This window comes from Eulemur rufifrons, chromosome 18 (genome assembly GCF_041146395.1).
Source record: "Eulemur rufifrons isolate Redbay chromosome 18, OSU_ERuf_1, whole genome shotgun sequence".
Taxonomy (NCBI): domain Eukaryota; kingdom Metazoa; phylum Chordata; class Mammalia; order Primates; family Lemuridae; genus Eulemur; species Eulemur rufifrons.
Genome location: NC_091000.1, coordinates 67538378 through 67554349, shown reverse-complemented (window position 1 = coordinate 67554349; position 15972 = coordinate 67538378). Strand labels below are relative to the sequence as shown.

Sequence of the window (15972 nt, the reverse complement as noted above, 5' to 3'; positions counted from 1 at the left end):
TATATTAACAAATGAGTTTATCATTGATATTTTAAATGAATCAATCAATAAACATTTTTAAATTCCTCTATTTTAATCTATTACAACAAACATCAATAGATATAACCCACATAAATAGAAGCTCTTCAATAATTTTAAGGACATAAAGGGGTCCTCAGACCAAACTAAAAGCAGGAAAGGTTAGGAAGATGGTTTTGTGAGTATAGCATGATAACTATAAAGGGAAAGGATTGAATCTGAGGACAATTAACAGCCCTAAATATCTAAAGATTTGTGATACTTCTCTCATTATATATTCAAAAAAACCCAATACAAACCATAAAATAAGTGTAAAGAAAGGAAACAAATTTCTGATATTTTCTCTTATTTCAATGATCTTTCTGAAATATCAAATAACAAAATTTTCCACCTACCCCACACATGTTTAGATACCCCAACTTCGATGATACCCAAAACAGGTGCTTATCCTATATACATGTTGGGCAAACAAGTTCCTTGCTACTCTTAAGTGAGGTCCATTGACCAGCCATGGAGGCATCAGCCTCCCATGGAGCTTGCTAGAATTGCGGAAAGTCAGAGTTCACCCCAGACCTACTAAATCAAAATCCACATTTAACAAGATTCTCCAGATGACTTTTATATAGAGTGAACTTTGAGAAACACTGAATTAATATAGATGCTAACGAATTAGTTATTGATAAATGTTAGATTAACAGAAGAAAGTTCAAAGGACTAACAGGATGGATGGTGATGATAAAGTTAGGAAATGATCTTTCTTTAATATTGAATTCAATTCTCTGGCACATGAAATTGATATTTTATTTGTGATATAACATAAGAAAGTAAACATAGATAGATTCTCTAACTACATAAAATGCATACAACATAATGGATAGATTTTCAGGATCTATGTAATGTTTTTTTAGAATCTATGCTTACATTATTAACTATATCAAAAATTCATTAGAGAACTTCTGCTTCCTGCTATACAGAATAACAGGAACCAGACTTAATCTGCTGTCTTAATAACTAGAAAACTGGACAAAATATAAAACAAGCTGTTTTGAGATACTGGACAGCACATATCACAGAACTACCATTCCTCAGAGAAGAGAATCAAATGAAGAGCTCCCTAAAACTGCCCCAGCTTTTGGCCTACAGGCACATTACAGACTGCAGAAAGGGAAAGAGGATTTCAAGTTAGTCACAGTGGTCCTGCTAAGTTGAGGTATTAAAGGGTGGTGTTCTGAGAGTTTGAAGCAACTGAAAGTTGCAAGGCAAGATAAATGGTAGACAGAAAAATAGCTCCAGAAACCTTCATGAGTCCCCTGGACTCCTTTGCTGAATACTATGATTAGCACACAGAGTATGATTCTACATGAGGTTGCACAAAGAGGAAGTGTGCAACTATGAGCTGGATGGTTCCCAGGGCTCACATATAACTGGATGTAGCAAGGATGGACAAGATAAGAATGCCCACATTTGCCACTTATGTGCAACACAGGACTGGAAATCCTAGCTAGAGCAATTAGACAAGGAAAAGAAATGACAGGCATCCAAACAAGAAGGGAAGAAGAAAACGGGGGAGAAGTTCTGTGACACTGGTGTTGGAAATGATTTTCTGGATATGATACTAAAAGCATAGGCAACACAAGCAAAAATAGACAGATGAGACTATATCAAACTAAACTTCTGTACAGCAAAGGAAACAATCAAAAAATGAAAAGGCAACCCAAAGGATGAGAGAAAATAATTGGTGAACCATATATCTGATAAGGAGTTAATATCCAAAGTATAAAAGGAAGTCATACAACTCAACAGCAAAAATAACAAATATTAATAGCCGTATTTAAAAATGGGCAGAAGACCTGAAGAGCCATTTTCCCAAAGACATACAAACGGTGAAGAGAAGAAAATCAAATGAAGAGAGCCCTAAAACTGCCACAGCTTTTGACAGCTGTGCATAAGGAAAAGGTGCTTACCACTAATCTCAGAGAAATGCAAATCAAAACCACAGTGAGATACCACCTCACACCTAATTAGGATAGCTATTATCAAAAAGTCAAAAGATAAGTGTTGGTGAGAATGTGGAAAAAGGGAAACCTTAAACGTTGTTGGTGGTAATGTAAAATTGGTATAGCCATTATGGAAAACAGTTTGCAGGCTCCTCAAAAAGTAAAAATAGAACTACCATACAATCCAGCAATCCCACTTGTAGGCATATGTATAACGGAAATATTAATAAAATCAATGTGTTGAAAAGATATCTGCACTCCCATGTTCATTACAGCATTATTCATAATAGTGAAGATGTGGAAACCATCTAAGTGTCCATCGGTGAATGAATGGTTAAAGAAAGTGTGTGTGTGTGTGTGTGTGTGTGTGTATAAAATGGGATATTGTTCTGCCTTTAAAAAGGAAATCCTGCCATTTGCAAGAAGATGGATGAACCTGAAAGACATGCTAAGTGAAACAAGCCAGACACAGAAAGACAAATACCTTATGATCTCACTTATATGCGGAATCTAAAAATCAAAATCACTGAAGGAGACGGGAGATGAGATGGTGATTACCAGGGGAAGGGGGCACAGAGATATTGGTCAAAGGGTATAATCTTGCGGTTATAAGAAGAATAAGTTCTGGACACCTAACGTACAGCATGGTGACTATAGTTAATAATACTAAATAGCACACTTGAAATTCACTAAAAGTAGATCTTAAGTATTCTCACACACAAAAAGAAAAGAAAGAAAGAAAAAGGTAACTATGTGAGGTGATGCATATATTAATAAGCTTTATTGTGGCAATAATTTCAACATGTACACGTATATCAGAACATCACATTATACACCTTGAATATATATAATTTTTGTCAACTATATCTCAATAAAGCTGAAAAAAATCCTGGTGATGGTTGACAATTATGTAAATGTGTTAAAAACTATTGAGATATATAATTAAAATGGGTGATTTTAAAAAATTTATTTTATTTTTAGTTTATTTCAGAGTATTACGGGGGTACAAACGCTTTGGTTACATAAATTGCCTTTGGACCACCCAAAAAGTGTGCCCATCCCCCAGACAGCATGCAAAATGGGTGATTTTAAGATATATAAATTATACCTCAATGCAGCTGTTTAAAAAAATGTATACCTGAAAAAAAACAACTATGTAAAACAATATGCATATAATATATTGTAACATATAGCAATGTAACATATCTGTTATAATAATAACGGTACAAAGGAGGTGGGTAGGAACAAAGCTGTATTAGGCAAAAACAATTACTCCAGATGGTAACTTGAATCCACAAGAACGAGAAATGAACAGAATCCAAAATGATAAATAAGGTTAATATAACAAAAGCTATAATTATATACTTGTCTTTGTTCTTTCATTTTCTTTAAAAGACATAAATAATTATAACAATGTATTGTTGGATTTGTAACATCTATAAATATAATATGTACAATAATATCACAAAAAGGAAATAGGATAAAACTATATTGAAATAAGGTTTCTATATCTAACTGGAATTTAGTATAAATCTGAAGCTGATTCTAGTAAGTTAAAATGTACAATATATGGTAAGCCTTAGAGCAACTAGTAAAATTGGTCAAAAAATTAAAAAAAAAATGGTAAAAAAAGTCACTAAAAATTTTAATATGATACATTAGAAAATATTCATTGGATGCAAAAGAAAGCAGTAAAAGAGGGATAGAGAAAGAAAAAGACATAAAACAGAGCAAACAAAAGTAAGACAACATAAATCCAACTGTATCAACATTAAACGTGAATGGATAACAATTGAATCAAAAGGCAGAAATTGTCAGACTTGATTGAAAAAAACAAGATCTAACAAGATAATGTTTACAGGAGATGCACTTTAGGTTCAGTGGCACAAATCATGTAAACAGCAACCACAAGAAAGCTGGAATGCTTGCTTAAATATCAGATAAAATAGACTTTACAATAAAAAGTTACTAGAAGACAAACATATATAAACATATATGCACCTAAGATTAAAGAATGCATGTAGAAAAAAACTTACGGAAGAGACAAATTGACACCTCGGCAGTAGTTGAAGTCTTTAAGACCCCACTTCCAATGAGACATGTAGTAGATTCTGCAACACGTAACACGAAAACTCTTCAGTTTTTCTCCGTCTAAAATCTCCTCCTAAAGTCTCTTTTCCTTCAGTTGCAACTGCATCTGTCCAATTGCTCAAGCCAAAAACCTTTAAGTAGCTTTCTCTGGTGCCCCACGTAAAATCAATCAGTGAATCCCATAACCTCTCCCCTCAAAATATATCCAGAATCCACTTTTCCAATTTACACCTTGATCTGAGCCACCACCATCTCTCACAGGGATTACTGAAATAGTCTCTTAATTGGGCTCCAACTTTTATACACTGGCCTCCTACAGTCTATCTCCATACAACAGCCACGTGAACCTTCCAAAACAAATTAAATCACATCACTCCTTAACCTCAACTGACTTCATTTAGTAAATTTTTAATGAAACCCAAATCCTACAATCTCCCTTTCCTGCTTTATTTCCTACTCTCTTAATCACTCCACTCTCCTTACACTGGCCTCTTTACTGTCCTCAGCAAGTTATTAAACAGAATTTAGAAAATAATCCTATTTTTTTAAAAAATCACATTTATATGCATAAAAAAGTAAGAAACGATAGCCCAAAAATGTGAATAATAATTACTTATGGGCAGTAGGATTATAGACAAATTTTTTATTATTGAAAAAAAATTTCTAATTCAGGCATTACTTATGTATTAAAATCTTTTATCAAACTGTTTATCAAACCCCTTACACCCAGTGTGGTAATAGTTAACCACATTCAAAATCTGGAAATATATCATATGTGTTACAAAAAAATCCTAACAAAATAAAGAAACAAACAAAAACTTGCCTATAGTAATAACTAGCATTTATGCCAGGCACTTTTCACTCATTATTTCCCTTAATTCTCATAATAGCTCCATGCGATGAGAACTATTATTCCCTTGTTTCTGACGTGTAAAGTAAGGCTCAACAAAGTTAAATAAGTTGCTTGAAATGGTACAGTAAGTAGTCAAGTCCAGGTCTATCTGACTTGAATACTCATGTTCTGAATACTAGCTATTGCCTCATCATACACTAGTTTTATACAATAGCGCAAAAGTGAAATGCTCTAAAAACCCAATAACAAGAAAACGGGATAGTGATGCAAATGTTTATTGAAACTAGAATTATGTAAAAATTGAGACATATTACATCAAAAATTGAACTATCACATTCTATACATGAATATAAGAAAATTTACTATTTCATGTGGAAAAGGCTAAAATAAGCCGTTATGTTGAAGTTGGTAATTTAGTGTGGGTAATGGAACTCTAGGTGGTTTTCGTTTTCTTTTGCTTTCTTGATTTTCATAAACACATATTTCTTTGAAACTAAACACTAAATCAGTTTCATAAAATAAAGAAAAACGTTTGTGTTTGCCTGGGAACACATTGCTCAGGCCAATGTGTTCCGGAACACCAAATTCCAAGTCAAGGTTTAAACTGGATAGAACTTCACAAAGGAGATCTACGTTCTTTTAATTGACATCTGGCGACTCTACATGGACCAGTAATTTTCTTCAAAGGAGTGTATGATACTCTCGTTTGTAGCCTAGATTATAATGAGCCTATTAAAGGCTTACTGGCACTGATGATGGCAGTGTAGTTTAGAAGGTCTAAATTTAATCCCTCAGCACAAGAGGAACACAATTCAAAAATATTTTCTAACTTGTTTTGGGGATGTGTATCTTGTCTGGAAGTAATAATACTTAAAAGAAAGCAAGCAAAGACCGAAAGAGAAAATGGAAGCGTTCAAAAATGCAGGCTTATCCCCCGAACCTTGTTTCCGGGTCAGTAAACTTTTGGTGTTGTTTGGCCGCGGCGGACGCCAAGGGCAGTGGTTTCCACTGTCCCCGTCGGCAAGCAGGGCCGACCTCGGCGTTTCCGAACGCGCTCGCCACCAGGTCCAACTAATGCGCCAGGGAAGCGGACGCCGAGACGCGGGGCCCCCGGCCGGAAACCCGCAGCCCGGGTTCCCGCACCTACCCCCTCCTCGGGCCTGCCCAGCGCCCGGCAAAGCCGCCTCGCCTGAATGGCAGCAACAGCGCCGCCGCCGGCAGGGGCTGAGGAGGGCGGGCTTAGGGTTCAGGACCCCGGGGAGGATACACCCTGGCTGGGCGGTGGGGCGCAGCAGCACCCGCGGGAAGAAGCAGGCAGCCTTCAGCCCGAGTTGGCGCCTCCAGGGCGTGGACAGACCGTGGCATGGAGAGAGCGTACCGCGGACTCCACCGCGCCACAGATGCGCCCGCGCCCGCGCCCCGCCCCCGGCCCGGACGCAAGTACGCATGCACCACCCAAGCCCCGCCACCGGGAAGCGTGCGCTCGCCGAGGCCGCGCCCCCTGGAGGACTTCCGGGGGGGCGGCTTCCACTCCTGAGCTGTCTCCCCGTCATTCCCTTAAACGGGGCTGCCCCAGACGGCTTTCAGTTGCAAAGGTTCCCGAGTCCTAGGAGAAAGAGGAGTAAGATTGAAATGTTAGGCATAAATTTGTTGCTGCATAAACGTTTGCTGAATGAATAAACTGGTAAGTGGATGCTTTAGTTTTAACTCCGCCTTTAGAAAGCACCACTCTTTCAAAAACTACAACTGCAACATAGTTTTGGATGTATCCTTGACAAATCTTATTTCACAGTCCTCAAGTGAACTTGGTGAGAATTTTATAAAGGAAGTTTTTGCCAGCACTGTTTTTTGAAACTTTTTACCATACTCTTTTTAAAAAACTGGAATGGTTTGCCCAACTCTAAACTTGAGTCACACAATCTGTCTTCAAACCTCAACAAACTTAGCGCCTATTATTCTGCTCCACCTATCCTTTCCCACGCTCAGGATGGTTAATCTCTACATAGAGCCCAGGTCTACGGCAAAATAACGTAGAGCAGGTGAGGAACTGGGAGATAATACTGTGGTTCAAGAGGTTGAGACCAGTCTATGAACTCCCGACTAATCAATCAGCAACAAGGAAGAAACACGGGGAAAATAAGGCATTTACTTATAATAGGCCTCTGAAACGAGGAAAGTAAGGCATTTTTGGATTCCAACCTAGTGTTCTTTCCATTACCTTTACTCAACAAACATTTGAATGCCATAAAGTTGTGAGGGTGGGTCTTCAATAAGCAGATGTTAAACAAGATTATATTTCTGTGAGAAGCAGCCTGACAAGAACAGACTTTTGAGTCAGATTTTGGTTCAAAATCTCCTTGGGACTTGGGAACCCAGTTGTCATAAGCAAGCTACCTTATCACTTAGTGTCAGTTTGTTCAGTGTTAGTGTAAAATGTGGTAATAGTGCCTGACCCAGTCTTCTTTTGCCTTCAAATATATTACTCTATTGTATTGCCCAGATGAGATCTCTTATAGGTTTATATACTACATACACTGTTAGTTTTAAAGTTATTTATTTAGTTTACTAACTTTTTATTTTTAAAAATATATTTGAGCTATTCTTGGCACAGTGACACATATCCTTGCCTTCATGTATGGGAGAGGGGAACAGAGGATATAATAATTAACTGTAAACACAAGGCTGAATTTGTAATGTTTGAAAAGATACATTAGGGATGAGAACCTTGAGGTAGGAACAGTTAGAACTCAAATCCAAAATTATACACTATTAGTGCATAAATATATGGCTGAAAATAAAAATCATTCTTGACATGTTTCTGAAAACTTTTCCTGTGAAAGTATTCTGAGTTATTATACCTGAATCTGATTGTTAAGGGGAGAAACCCTTCATGAAGAAACAGTACCTTTAAGGAACATACAAAGAAATGCTACGATGGGGGTTGGTTGGGGTTTATCCACAAAAAGTAATTATTATCTAAGAATTAATTTAGTATTCCATGTTATTAATAGAGTCTGTAAGGAGAAAAGCTTAATATTTTAATACGTTTAGAATTCAGCCAACCTGGGACTATTTTGTAAGAATATTTGAAACTCTTTTCTGGAAATCAAGAGCTATATAAGGAGACCACAGATTCCGAGCCTGTATTTTTAGGACAAACCCAAACTCAGTTTCACCCTGCTTTTAGGTTTCAGAATGCAGAGAAAGATGTGTGTGCGTGTGTGTGTGTGTATATATAGACATATATTTTTTTGAGCGGAATGTAAGAAACTCCTTGGTACTGAGAGCCCTCCAAGAGCCAGTAAATATTTCCCTTACAATATTTCATTTAATCCCATTACTGTAGAGTCATTATAGAAAAACAAAATTTCATGAAGCAACTTGGCCAAAAAAAATATTACTTAAAAATTCAATTTACAGAAACAATGAACCTAACGATTCCTGAATCATGTTATCCCTGGACTAGGGAAAAGTTGAAAAGATGTTCAAAGGTTTCAAATAAATGCACAGTAGTTTCATATTAAAAGACATTTACGTTCGAGGTACAGCCCTAACTTTCCAATATCCTTAAATGGCCTTCTACACTTAATGCCTTAATGCCACTTAAGTTGAACTATCTAGTGAGGTGGTTAAGCATTTACTGTGTCTCTAACACTGTCCAGGAGTAAAATCATGTCGTTTGCCCTAGTTTAAGAGAATGTTACCCAACATCTGGTCGCCATAACGACCTAGTTCTCGGAAGTGCCCACACGATACCGACAGCCCACTCCCTTTGCTCCCCTCTCCAGCAGGTTTCCAGGACAAATGCACTGATTCTAGCATTAACTAGCGCGTTCTAAGCCAGACAAGTCACCAGCCCGTAACCCTTAGCAGGCACCGCCCCGATGGTACCGGAAGTTGCGTTACGACGCTCTGCGCCCCGTCCCCGGATGTAGGGTTTTGTATCCGGATTCTTCGCTCGGACTCAGAACTCCGCTTTTGCCTTCGCGGTTAGCACATGCGCGACAGCTCTTTTCCTTTTTCCTTCACTTCCACTAGCTTCCGCCGTCCCGGGAGCCTCCGCCACCGCCGCTGAGGAGTCAGGAAGTTCAAGATGGCCGCCACGGAGACTCAGTCGCTGCGGGAACAGCCAGAGTAAGTAGTCTCTGTGAGTGGGCTGCTGGCTGGAGCCCGGGGCACTGTCGAATTGGAAACGGCGGAGACCTGCACGGGCGGGCGGGAAAGTTCAGGCCTAAGGGCAGGAGCCAAACTTTGCCTTTCCCTGCCCGATACGTTGTGGAGCGGGAGGCGCGGGGAGCGGGCGGGCGGCCTTGGAGCTTCGCTCTCCCAGAGGCCTCGGCTGTTGGGGGGAAGGCGGCCGCGGCCTGCCGCGCGTCGTTGCCCCGGGAGGCGTAGGCGCGAGCGGCCTCTACAGGTCCAGTGCGCGTGGCGGCTGCCGCGGCAATGAAATCGCGCCTTCCCTCCTTCGGAGACCAGCGGAGCTCCCTGGCCGCAGCACTTAGCGGTATCGGTGTTGGGGACATGAGGGTCATTGGTGCCAGGTGGGGCAAGCCTGAAGTCTAGTCTTGGTCACGCAGTATCCCCGGTCGTCCGGCTACTAGTGTCAGCTTTAGGACCTGAAAGCAGAGAGGTGAACGGGTGCTAGGGTCACACTCTAGGACCATCCCAGAGCCAGTCTGTGGCCAGTGGGATACTACATTTTCCATCTGGTACTCTTCACTCCAGCAATCACCCGTTTTTTTGTTTTTGTTTTTTTTTTTTCGCCCCTGCCTGTTGGCAGCTTATTTACCAACTTGCAAACTTGAGGCAAAGTAAGATAGAGTCCTTGGTTTTGAGGCCTGGCAGTTTTTGCCTGCGTTTATAGCCCTTCTTTAGGAGGACTAGTGGAAGAAGTAGCGGGAATTGCTAGCTACTGCCAAACCACTGTGTGTCTGTAATTAAGCTAATGTAGGAATCCATGCAGGCAAGTGGAAACATACTTGCATATGCTGTAAGGGTTAACTGTTGCTTAACTGAAAGCAGTATTTTGTTTTTTCATGTTTATGCTAGGAAAACTCAAACAAGAACCTAAAAAAGAGAATGGATTTTAAAACAGTGTTCCTGTAGTCACCATATTTTGCATCTGCACTATCTAATTTGTTTCTAGCCATCTTAGGAAAGAGGTATAGTCTCCCAGCAACTTGTGACTGAAAAACAGGAACAATCTTTGCCACTAGACAACCTGGCACTTCGTTGTGCATCCAATTCTGGGCTCCTCATTCATCTGCTTGGCTCAGCTAGGCAGAGAATTATACCAAGTTTTTCATTAAGGGCTTTTCAAAGCTGCTTTATTATTTTCACAGTTTGATTTAGCAGAGAACAAATGGATTCTAAAGTTTGAAGCTAGTTTTAGCCTCTTATTGTTTCTCCCCAAGTTCACTATGTGGCAGTTACAGTGTGTACACCAACACGCTACAAATCTCATGCTATACAGCTAAATATTCTACTAATCTGAAAAGTTCTGTAGTATTATGTCCATTTGTTTGATTTTTAGGGATGGTTCACATTGAGGAGTGGGTCAGCTGTATTTTATTCACATACTGTATTCAAATAATGCTAGATTTAATAATATATGTATATTAGGCCCCTATAGTATAAATGACACTGAGATACCGTTTAACTTCCTCTCCCCTCCCCACAGAACATTTAGTGTAAATGGAATATTTCATTTGTATGTGTCCCACGTTCACTGATTTGAAAATATTTAACAAAGTAAGTTTGACGTGAAAGCAAGTACTGTGCATGCTGCTCATAATGAGTGCCAAAATATAGTGTACAGAATAGTTCTTTAGAGGATGATGAGTAGTTTACAGTTATATGGAATCTATTCAAAATAGAAAATTTAGAATAAATATAAAAAGTTTTTAAGCTTCCAGAAGGCTTTAATTCTTACAACAGTCCTCTAGAGGTAGATTCTGTTATTTTACATTATTTACAGATGATGAAACTGAAGCACAGAGAAATTAAGTAACTTGCCCAAGGTTACACTAAGTGGCAGACACATTCAAACTTGGGCAGTCTGATTCTAAAGCCCTGCTCTAACTATATTGTGCTGTCTGGCCTCCCACTATACATTGCATCTTTTTTTTAAATTGCCTTTAAAGTTTGAAATCATTTTTATTTCTTTACACTGTCTCAGAAAGAACCATTTTTTGATGTGACATCTCTAATTTGTTAAAACTTAATTTCCCAAACCTGATTTGGAAAAGATTTGGAAAAGAGGAGAGGTTTGTGTTAAGATGAGTTAGTCTTTTGAACCTGCTGTAATTTTTACATCTACATTAATTGTGTATTGAAAGTATTTTAAAGCCAGGTGTGGTGACATGCGCCTGTAGCTTGAGCCCAGGAGTTAGAATCCAGCCTGAGAAACACAGTAAAACCTTGTCTCTCTAAAAAAAAAAAAAAAAAAAAGTATGGTAAAGAAGCAGTGGGTTTCACTTAGCTCACCGCTAAAAAACATTTTTTTAAGAATTGTCTAACTTGAAAAGTATCTCATTCTTACACAAATTTTGAATTACTCAGTTCTCTATGTCTCCAAAGCATAAGTTGAATGTTTCCCAGATAAATTCATCAAGACTACTCTTTGGAAAAGTATGCGAAGGAGGTTAAAATAACACTAGTAGTTGGTGATTGTACACTATATTATTTTAAAGTTGTTCATGATTATTTTCATTGTTCCAAATGCCCCAAGACCTAGATTGTTTGAAGGGTAAAACAACACTAATGAACAGATACTGTTAAGCATCCATATTGTCTGCACTTCTAATTCCTCTTTGCTTCCAAATAATATGATCTGAAGGATGTTACCCAGTATTCAATAGATTCTCTGTAAATATTTTTTATGACAGCTGTGTAGTAGACCAAGTTGGTATACGTATCCACTTGCTAAATGTGTAATGTTAAATTGTAAATGTAAATGTTACAGTGTACATTTATATAGATGGAATTTATATAGCCTATATTTATTGTCAGTATAAACAATCTAAGAAGACAAGAAACCTTTTCCTAAAGCTTTAAAAGAAAGTTGTTGATAATGAACCTAATTTAGCTGTGTTAGCACAAGCTCATTGTATGTAACAATTTATACTGTTGACTCACTGTTTCAAGTTTTCCTGATTTAGCTAGTTAGACTTCAGTTGTTATTTTCTATGAAATTTGCTTTGAGAGATCAACTGAGGCCAGTGAAGGTCTACTATATGCCTAGCCCCACTGAAAGAGAACTCTTAATAAACTCTAGGTTTATTAAGGTTAACCTAGTTGGCCCTAAGATGCTTGTAGCATTATTATTAAGAACCTACTCATTATTTCTTGAGATAATATTCATTAAATTATGATAGAAATGGGTCACTCATGGTAATGACTCTTATACAGTAATACTGGGCATCATGATGTATTTCTGATTTCCAGAAGCTCTAGGAGCTAGATTTTTTTAATTTTTATTTTTTGAAGGAAGTTGCTTCCTGTGTAGGTAAACTCTTAAGAATTTTGAATAGAACTCCTAAGACTTTTTTAAATTGTTAGAAAACATTAGAAAAGATAAGGATTCAAAAAGCAGATTTTTCTTTGGAAGGGGAGTTAATTAAATTTAAATAATTTTGAATATTGTGACTTCAGCACATAGGTATGTGCCTACTATGTGTGTACTTTCAAGCACTAGAGATATAACTGAGCTGAGATACAACTAAGCAAAAGCAAAATCTTAACTTTCAAGCACTAAGTCTATAATAGGTAGTATAAACGAGTCTTAGTCTAATGAATGCAGCTTTTATATGTTATTTTGCATACATCATTTCATTGACTCATAAAATACTTAGTCCCTACAATAGGTTAAATAATCTGTGCCCTAGAGATAGAGCAATGAACTAAACAGATAAAAATTCTCCTGTCTTAGTGCTCCCAGTATAATAGGGAGAGACAAACAAGAAGAATTATATTAGGTGGTGGCAATTGCTATGGAGAAAAATTTTAAGCACAGAAGGAGAATATATGTGTGGTGGGGTGGGGGGTTTGCAATTAAAATGGATTGACCAGGAAAACTTGACTGAGAAAGTAACATTTGAGCAAAGACCTAAGGTAGGCCAAAGGAGCCAGCAGTGCATGTATCTGGGGAAAGCATTCCCAGCCGGAGAAACAGCAAGTGTACCAAGACCCTGAGATGTGAGTATACCTGTCCAAGGAAGGTGGTGTGTTCAGTATGCAGATGGGTAGATTTTAAAATATGTGGTGGGGGAAGGTGGCATAGCTGGAGCAGGGTGAGTGTGGAGGGGCAGAGTAGTAGGTTCAGAGTGTTGAGGAGGTTGGACAGGTAAGTATAGGGCCTTGTAAAGGATTTTAGCTTTTGCTCTGAGTAAGGCAGGAAGTAATAATCAAGTTTCATGAAGAATAGTTACATAGTATAACATTTTAAAAGCATCTTCAGTCAAATGGAAGAGGTTTTGACTAACTTGGAATGTAATACCAGCCTTCTCACTGGCTTAAACCCTTAAACCTCCTTGAACCTCAAAGTCTCATCTGTTATATGGAGAGACTACATTTCTTGAGCACTTACTGTGGGAGCCTTTTATAGTATGAGCTCATCTAATTATGGTGGTAAACCTATGATTTGTTGGTACTATTATTTCCCCAGTTTTTACAGTTGGGGAAACTAAGGCCAGAGGGGTGCAACTTCTCTAAGGTTACAATAGCTTTGTTGTGTTGAAGGCAGCATTTAAACCAGGTAGTTTGACTCCAGGTGCTCTTGACAATATTCCTCAAAATAACATTCTTATTAGCCCTGTCAGTTCCACGGGATTGTTGTGAATAAACATATTTATCCAGCATACATACAATAATAACAACTTATGGGGGGGGGGTGCGCTTGGTCTGTGCTAGGCACTGTCGTAAGCATTTAATGTCTATTCACCCACAGAAGCTTCACAGCACCTTTTCAGGTAGGTACCGTTATTTTATCCATTTTGTAGATGATATGCCTGAGAATTGGGCATCTTAAACTTCCCAAAGTCACACAACTAGTTAAGTAATGGAATCAGGATTTGAACCCAGGCAGTGTGGCTCTGGAGAGTGCTTAACCTTCAACTATTCTTTGTTTTGAGGACAGTTAGGTAGTTTGAGTTTTAGCTTAATGACTAGAATTTTATATATAAAACTTATATCATTCTCAATTTTTAGAAATGTTCTTCATACCTAGCTTCATAAGTTGAATTATCCTAATTTTTCTCAAACTTTTCCACCGTATAAGTCAAGGTTCAGGAAAAAAAGACACACCTCACTTTCTGGCTTATGGAGTGGGAGATTACTGGGGAAGGGGGTTAGTTACCTGTATGAGGGTGTGGCCTGTATTAGAAATAAAGTTGAAATGTCTTTGGATCTTTTACTTAAATCTATGTAATTCCCCCCCCTCCATAATAGAGCAATGTTGGTGCTTTTTAATAGCAAGGTTCTGTACTTTCTTTTTCCAAGTCTTTGAGAAAAATTAATGATCCAGAGAACACTACTATATTTATCCTGTATCTTCTTGTACTCCATTAGAGAGAAGCTGGCCCAAACTAAAGCCTGACTTTCACCAGAGCACACAGCTTCCTCTGCATCTCTCTTCAGTAGTTTTTCTTTCCCTGTACTTCATGGTACCAGAAATGGAGACTGGCAATCTGACTTCCCAGAATTAAAGTTCTTTGAATACATTGTTATGTGGTGGCTTTGTGTTCTCCATTCCCCCTCGTTGTAGGCCAATAACTTCTCAGTCATACCATTTTTCCTCCCACCCCCACCAAGTTTGTTGAAGACTGACATCTTCAATAAACTTGGTGGTCCAGACTGTATACCCCATCTACTGCCATAGTCCTCAGAAATACCAGTGTCATTTTAGACAGCCTAACCAGCAACCTAATCTTGCAGTTCCAATGATCGTCTAATTCTATCTCAACCATTCACTCCCAGAATCCCATACTGTATCTTATCATCTTCTGGAATTGGTCCACTTGGAATCTTAACCTCTGTTAGACCAGTGTCTTTCACAAGTTTAATCCCCTGGCAACACTGATCTGCTTGTAGTTTGCTATATAAAACTATGTCTTTTGTCACCTGCTTTCTCTACCTGAAATGCACCTTTCCTCTTCTGGTTAATTCCTTACTCATTCTCTAGGACTCTGTTATCCAAGCTTTATTTTTTAAACCATGTTCTTTCTCAATTAACATTTCTTCTCTTCCCCCAAAGTCCCTGCTTAACAAATAGGTTTTTTTCTGTGATCTACAGAACATCTGCCCTGACCATTCTCAAAGTGAGTTTAGGTGATCCTTCAGTGTACCCATAATGCCCTTATTCATGTCTTTATCATTGCACTTCTCCAATGTTTTGTGGTAATGTCACGTGACTTTCTTTTCTACTGGACTGTAGTTTTTTTGAGGAAGGCCGATATTGGTCTTCAACATCTGTTTTCCTGCCACCTGGCTTAATGCCTACATGTGATTGGTGATTTTTAGAAAATTGTAAGAGATTGACAAATAGATTTATGATTTCTTAGTTTGCAAGGGGTTATTTATAGTATATGGAACAGATGCTATACTTAATAAAAATATAGGCATATATAGTTTGAAGACCTGACGAAATAATTTATATCTTTCTCCAAAAATAGTATGAAGGTCTGAATTTGGGTAATTTAAAGTCACCTTTGGACTCATGTTCTAGAATGTGATGGTTTTGTTATGGAGTGACTTTAAAGGGAAAAATTAAATAGTGTTTCTGAACTGCTATTTAACCTGGGATTACTGAACATCAAGGGGCTGATGAAGTAGTTTAGAATCATAGACTCTTACTCAGCATAACTCCACTTAGGCATAGAACCCCCTGTTTACTTAATTATATTTTGCATAGCACCTATTAGTTTTAACATATTTGGGGAAAGTAATTTCTCATTTGAAAGTCAGATTAAATAACTTGCTGAACAGTTACTGGTTTGAACCATATGAAATTGCTGA

General features: G+C 38.2%; 1 protein-coding gene across 5 annotated transcripts in view; it reads left to right on the top strand.

Annotated features, from left to right (window-relative positions):
• Positions 1-8925: 8925 nt before the first annotated feature.
• PRP4K (pre-mRNA processing factor kinase PRP4K) overlaps positions 8926-15972 on the top strand; it is a 33662-nt gene continuing 26615 nt past the window's right edge. For 3 of the 5 annotated variants that reach the window (XR_011236041.1, XM_069492938.1, XM_069492939.1), the window contains exon 1: positions 8951-9093. Coding sequence is in view for 2 of the 5 variants with exons in the window: in XM_069492938.1 (XP_069349039.1) it covers positions 9053-9093 (41 nt within the window). In the remaining 3 variants the exon portion in view is untranslated. Of the gene's footprint in view, positions 9094-15972 lie in introns of all 5 variants that reach the window. The other 2 variants (XR_011236043.1, XR_011236042.1) reach the window with 1 other exon arrangement.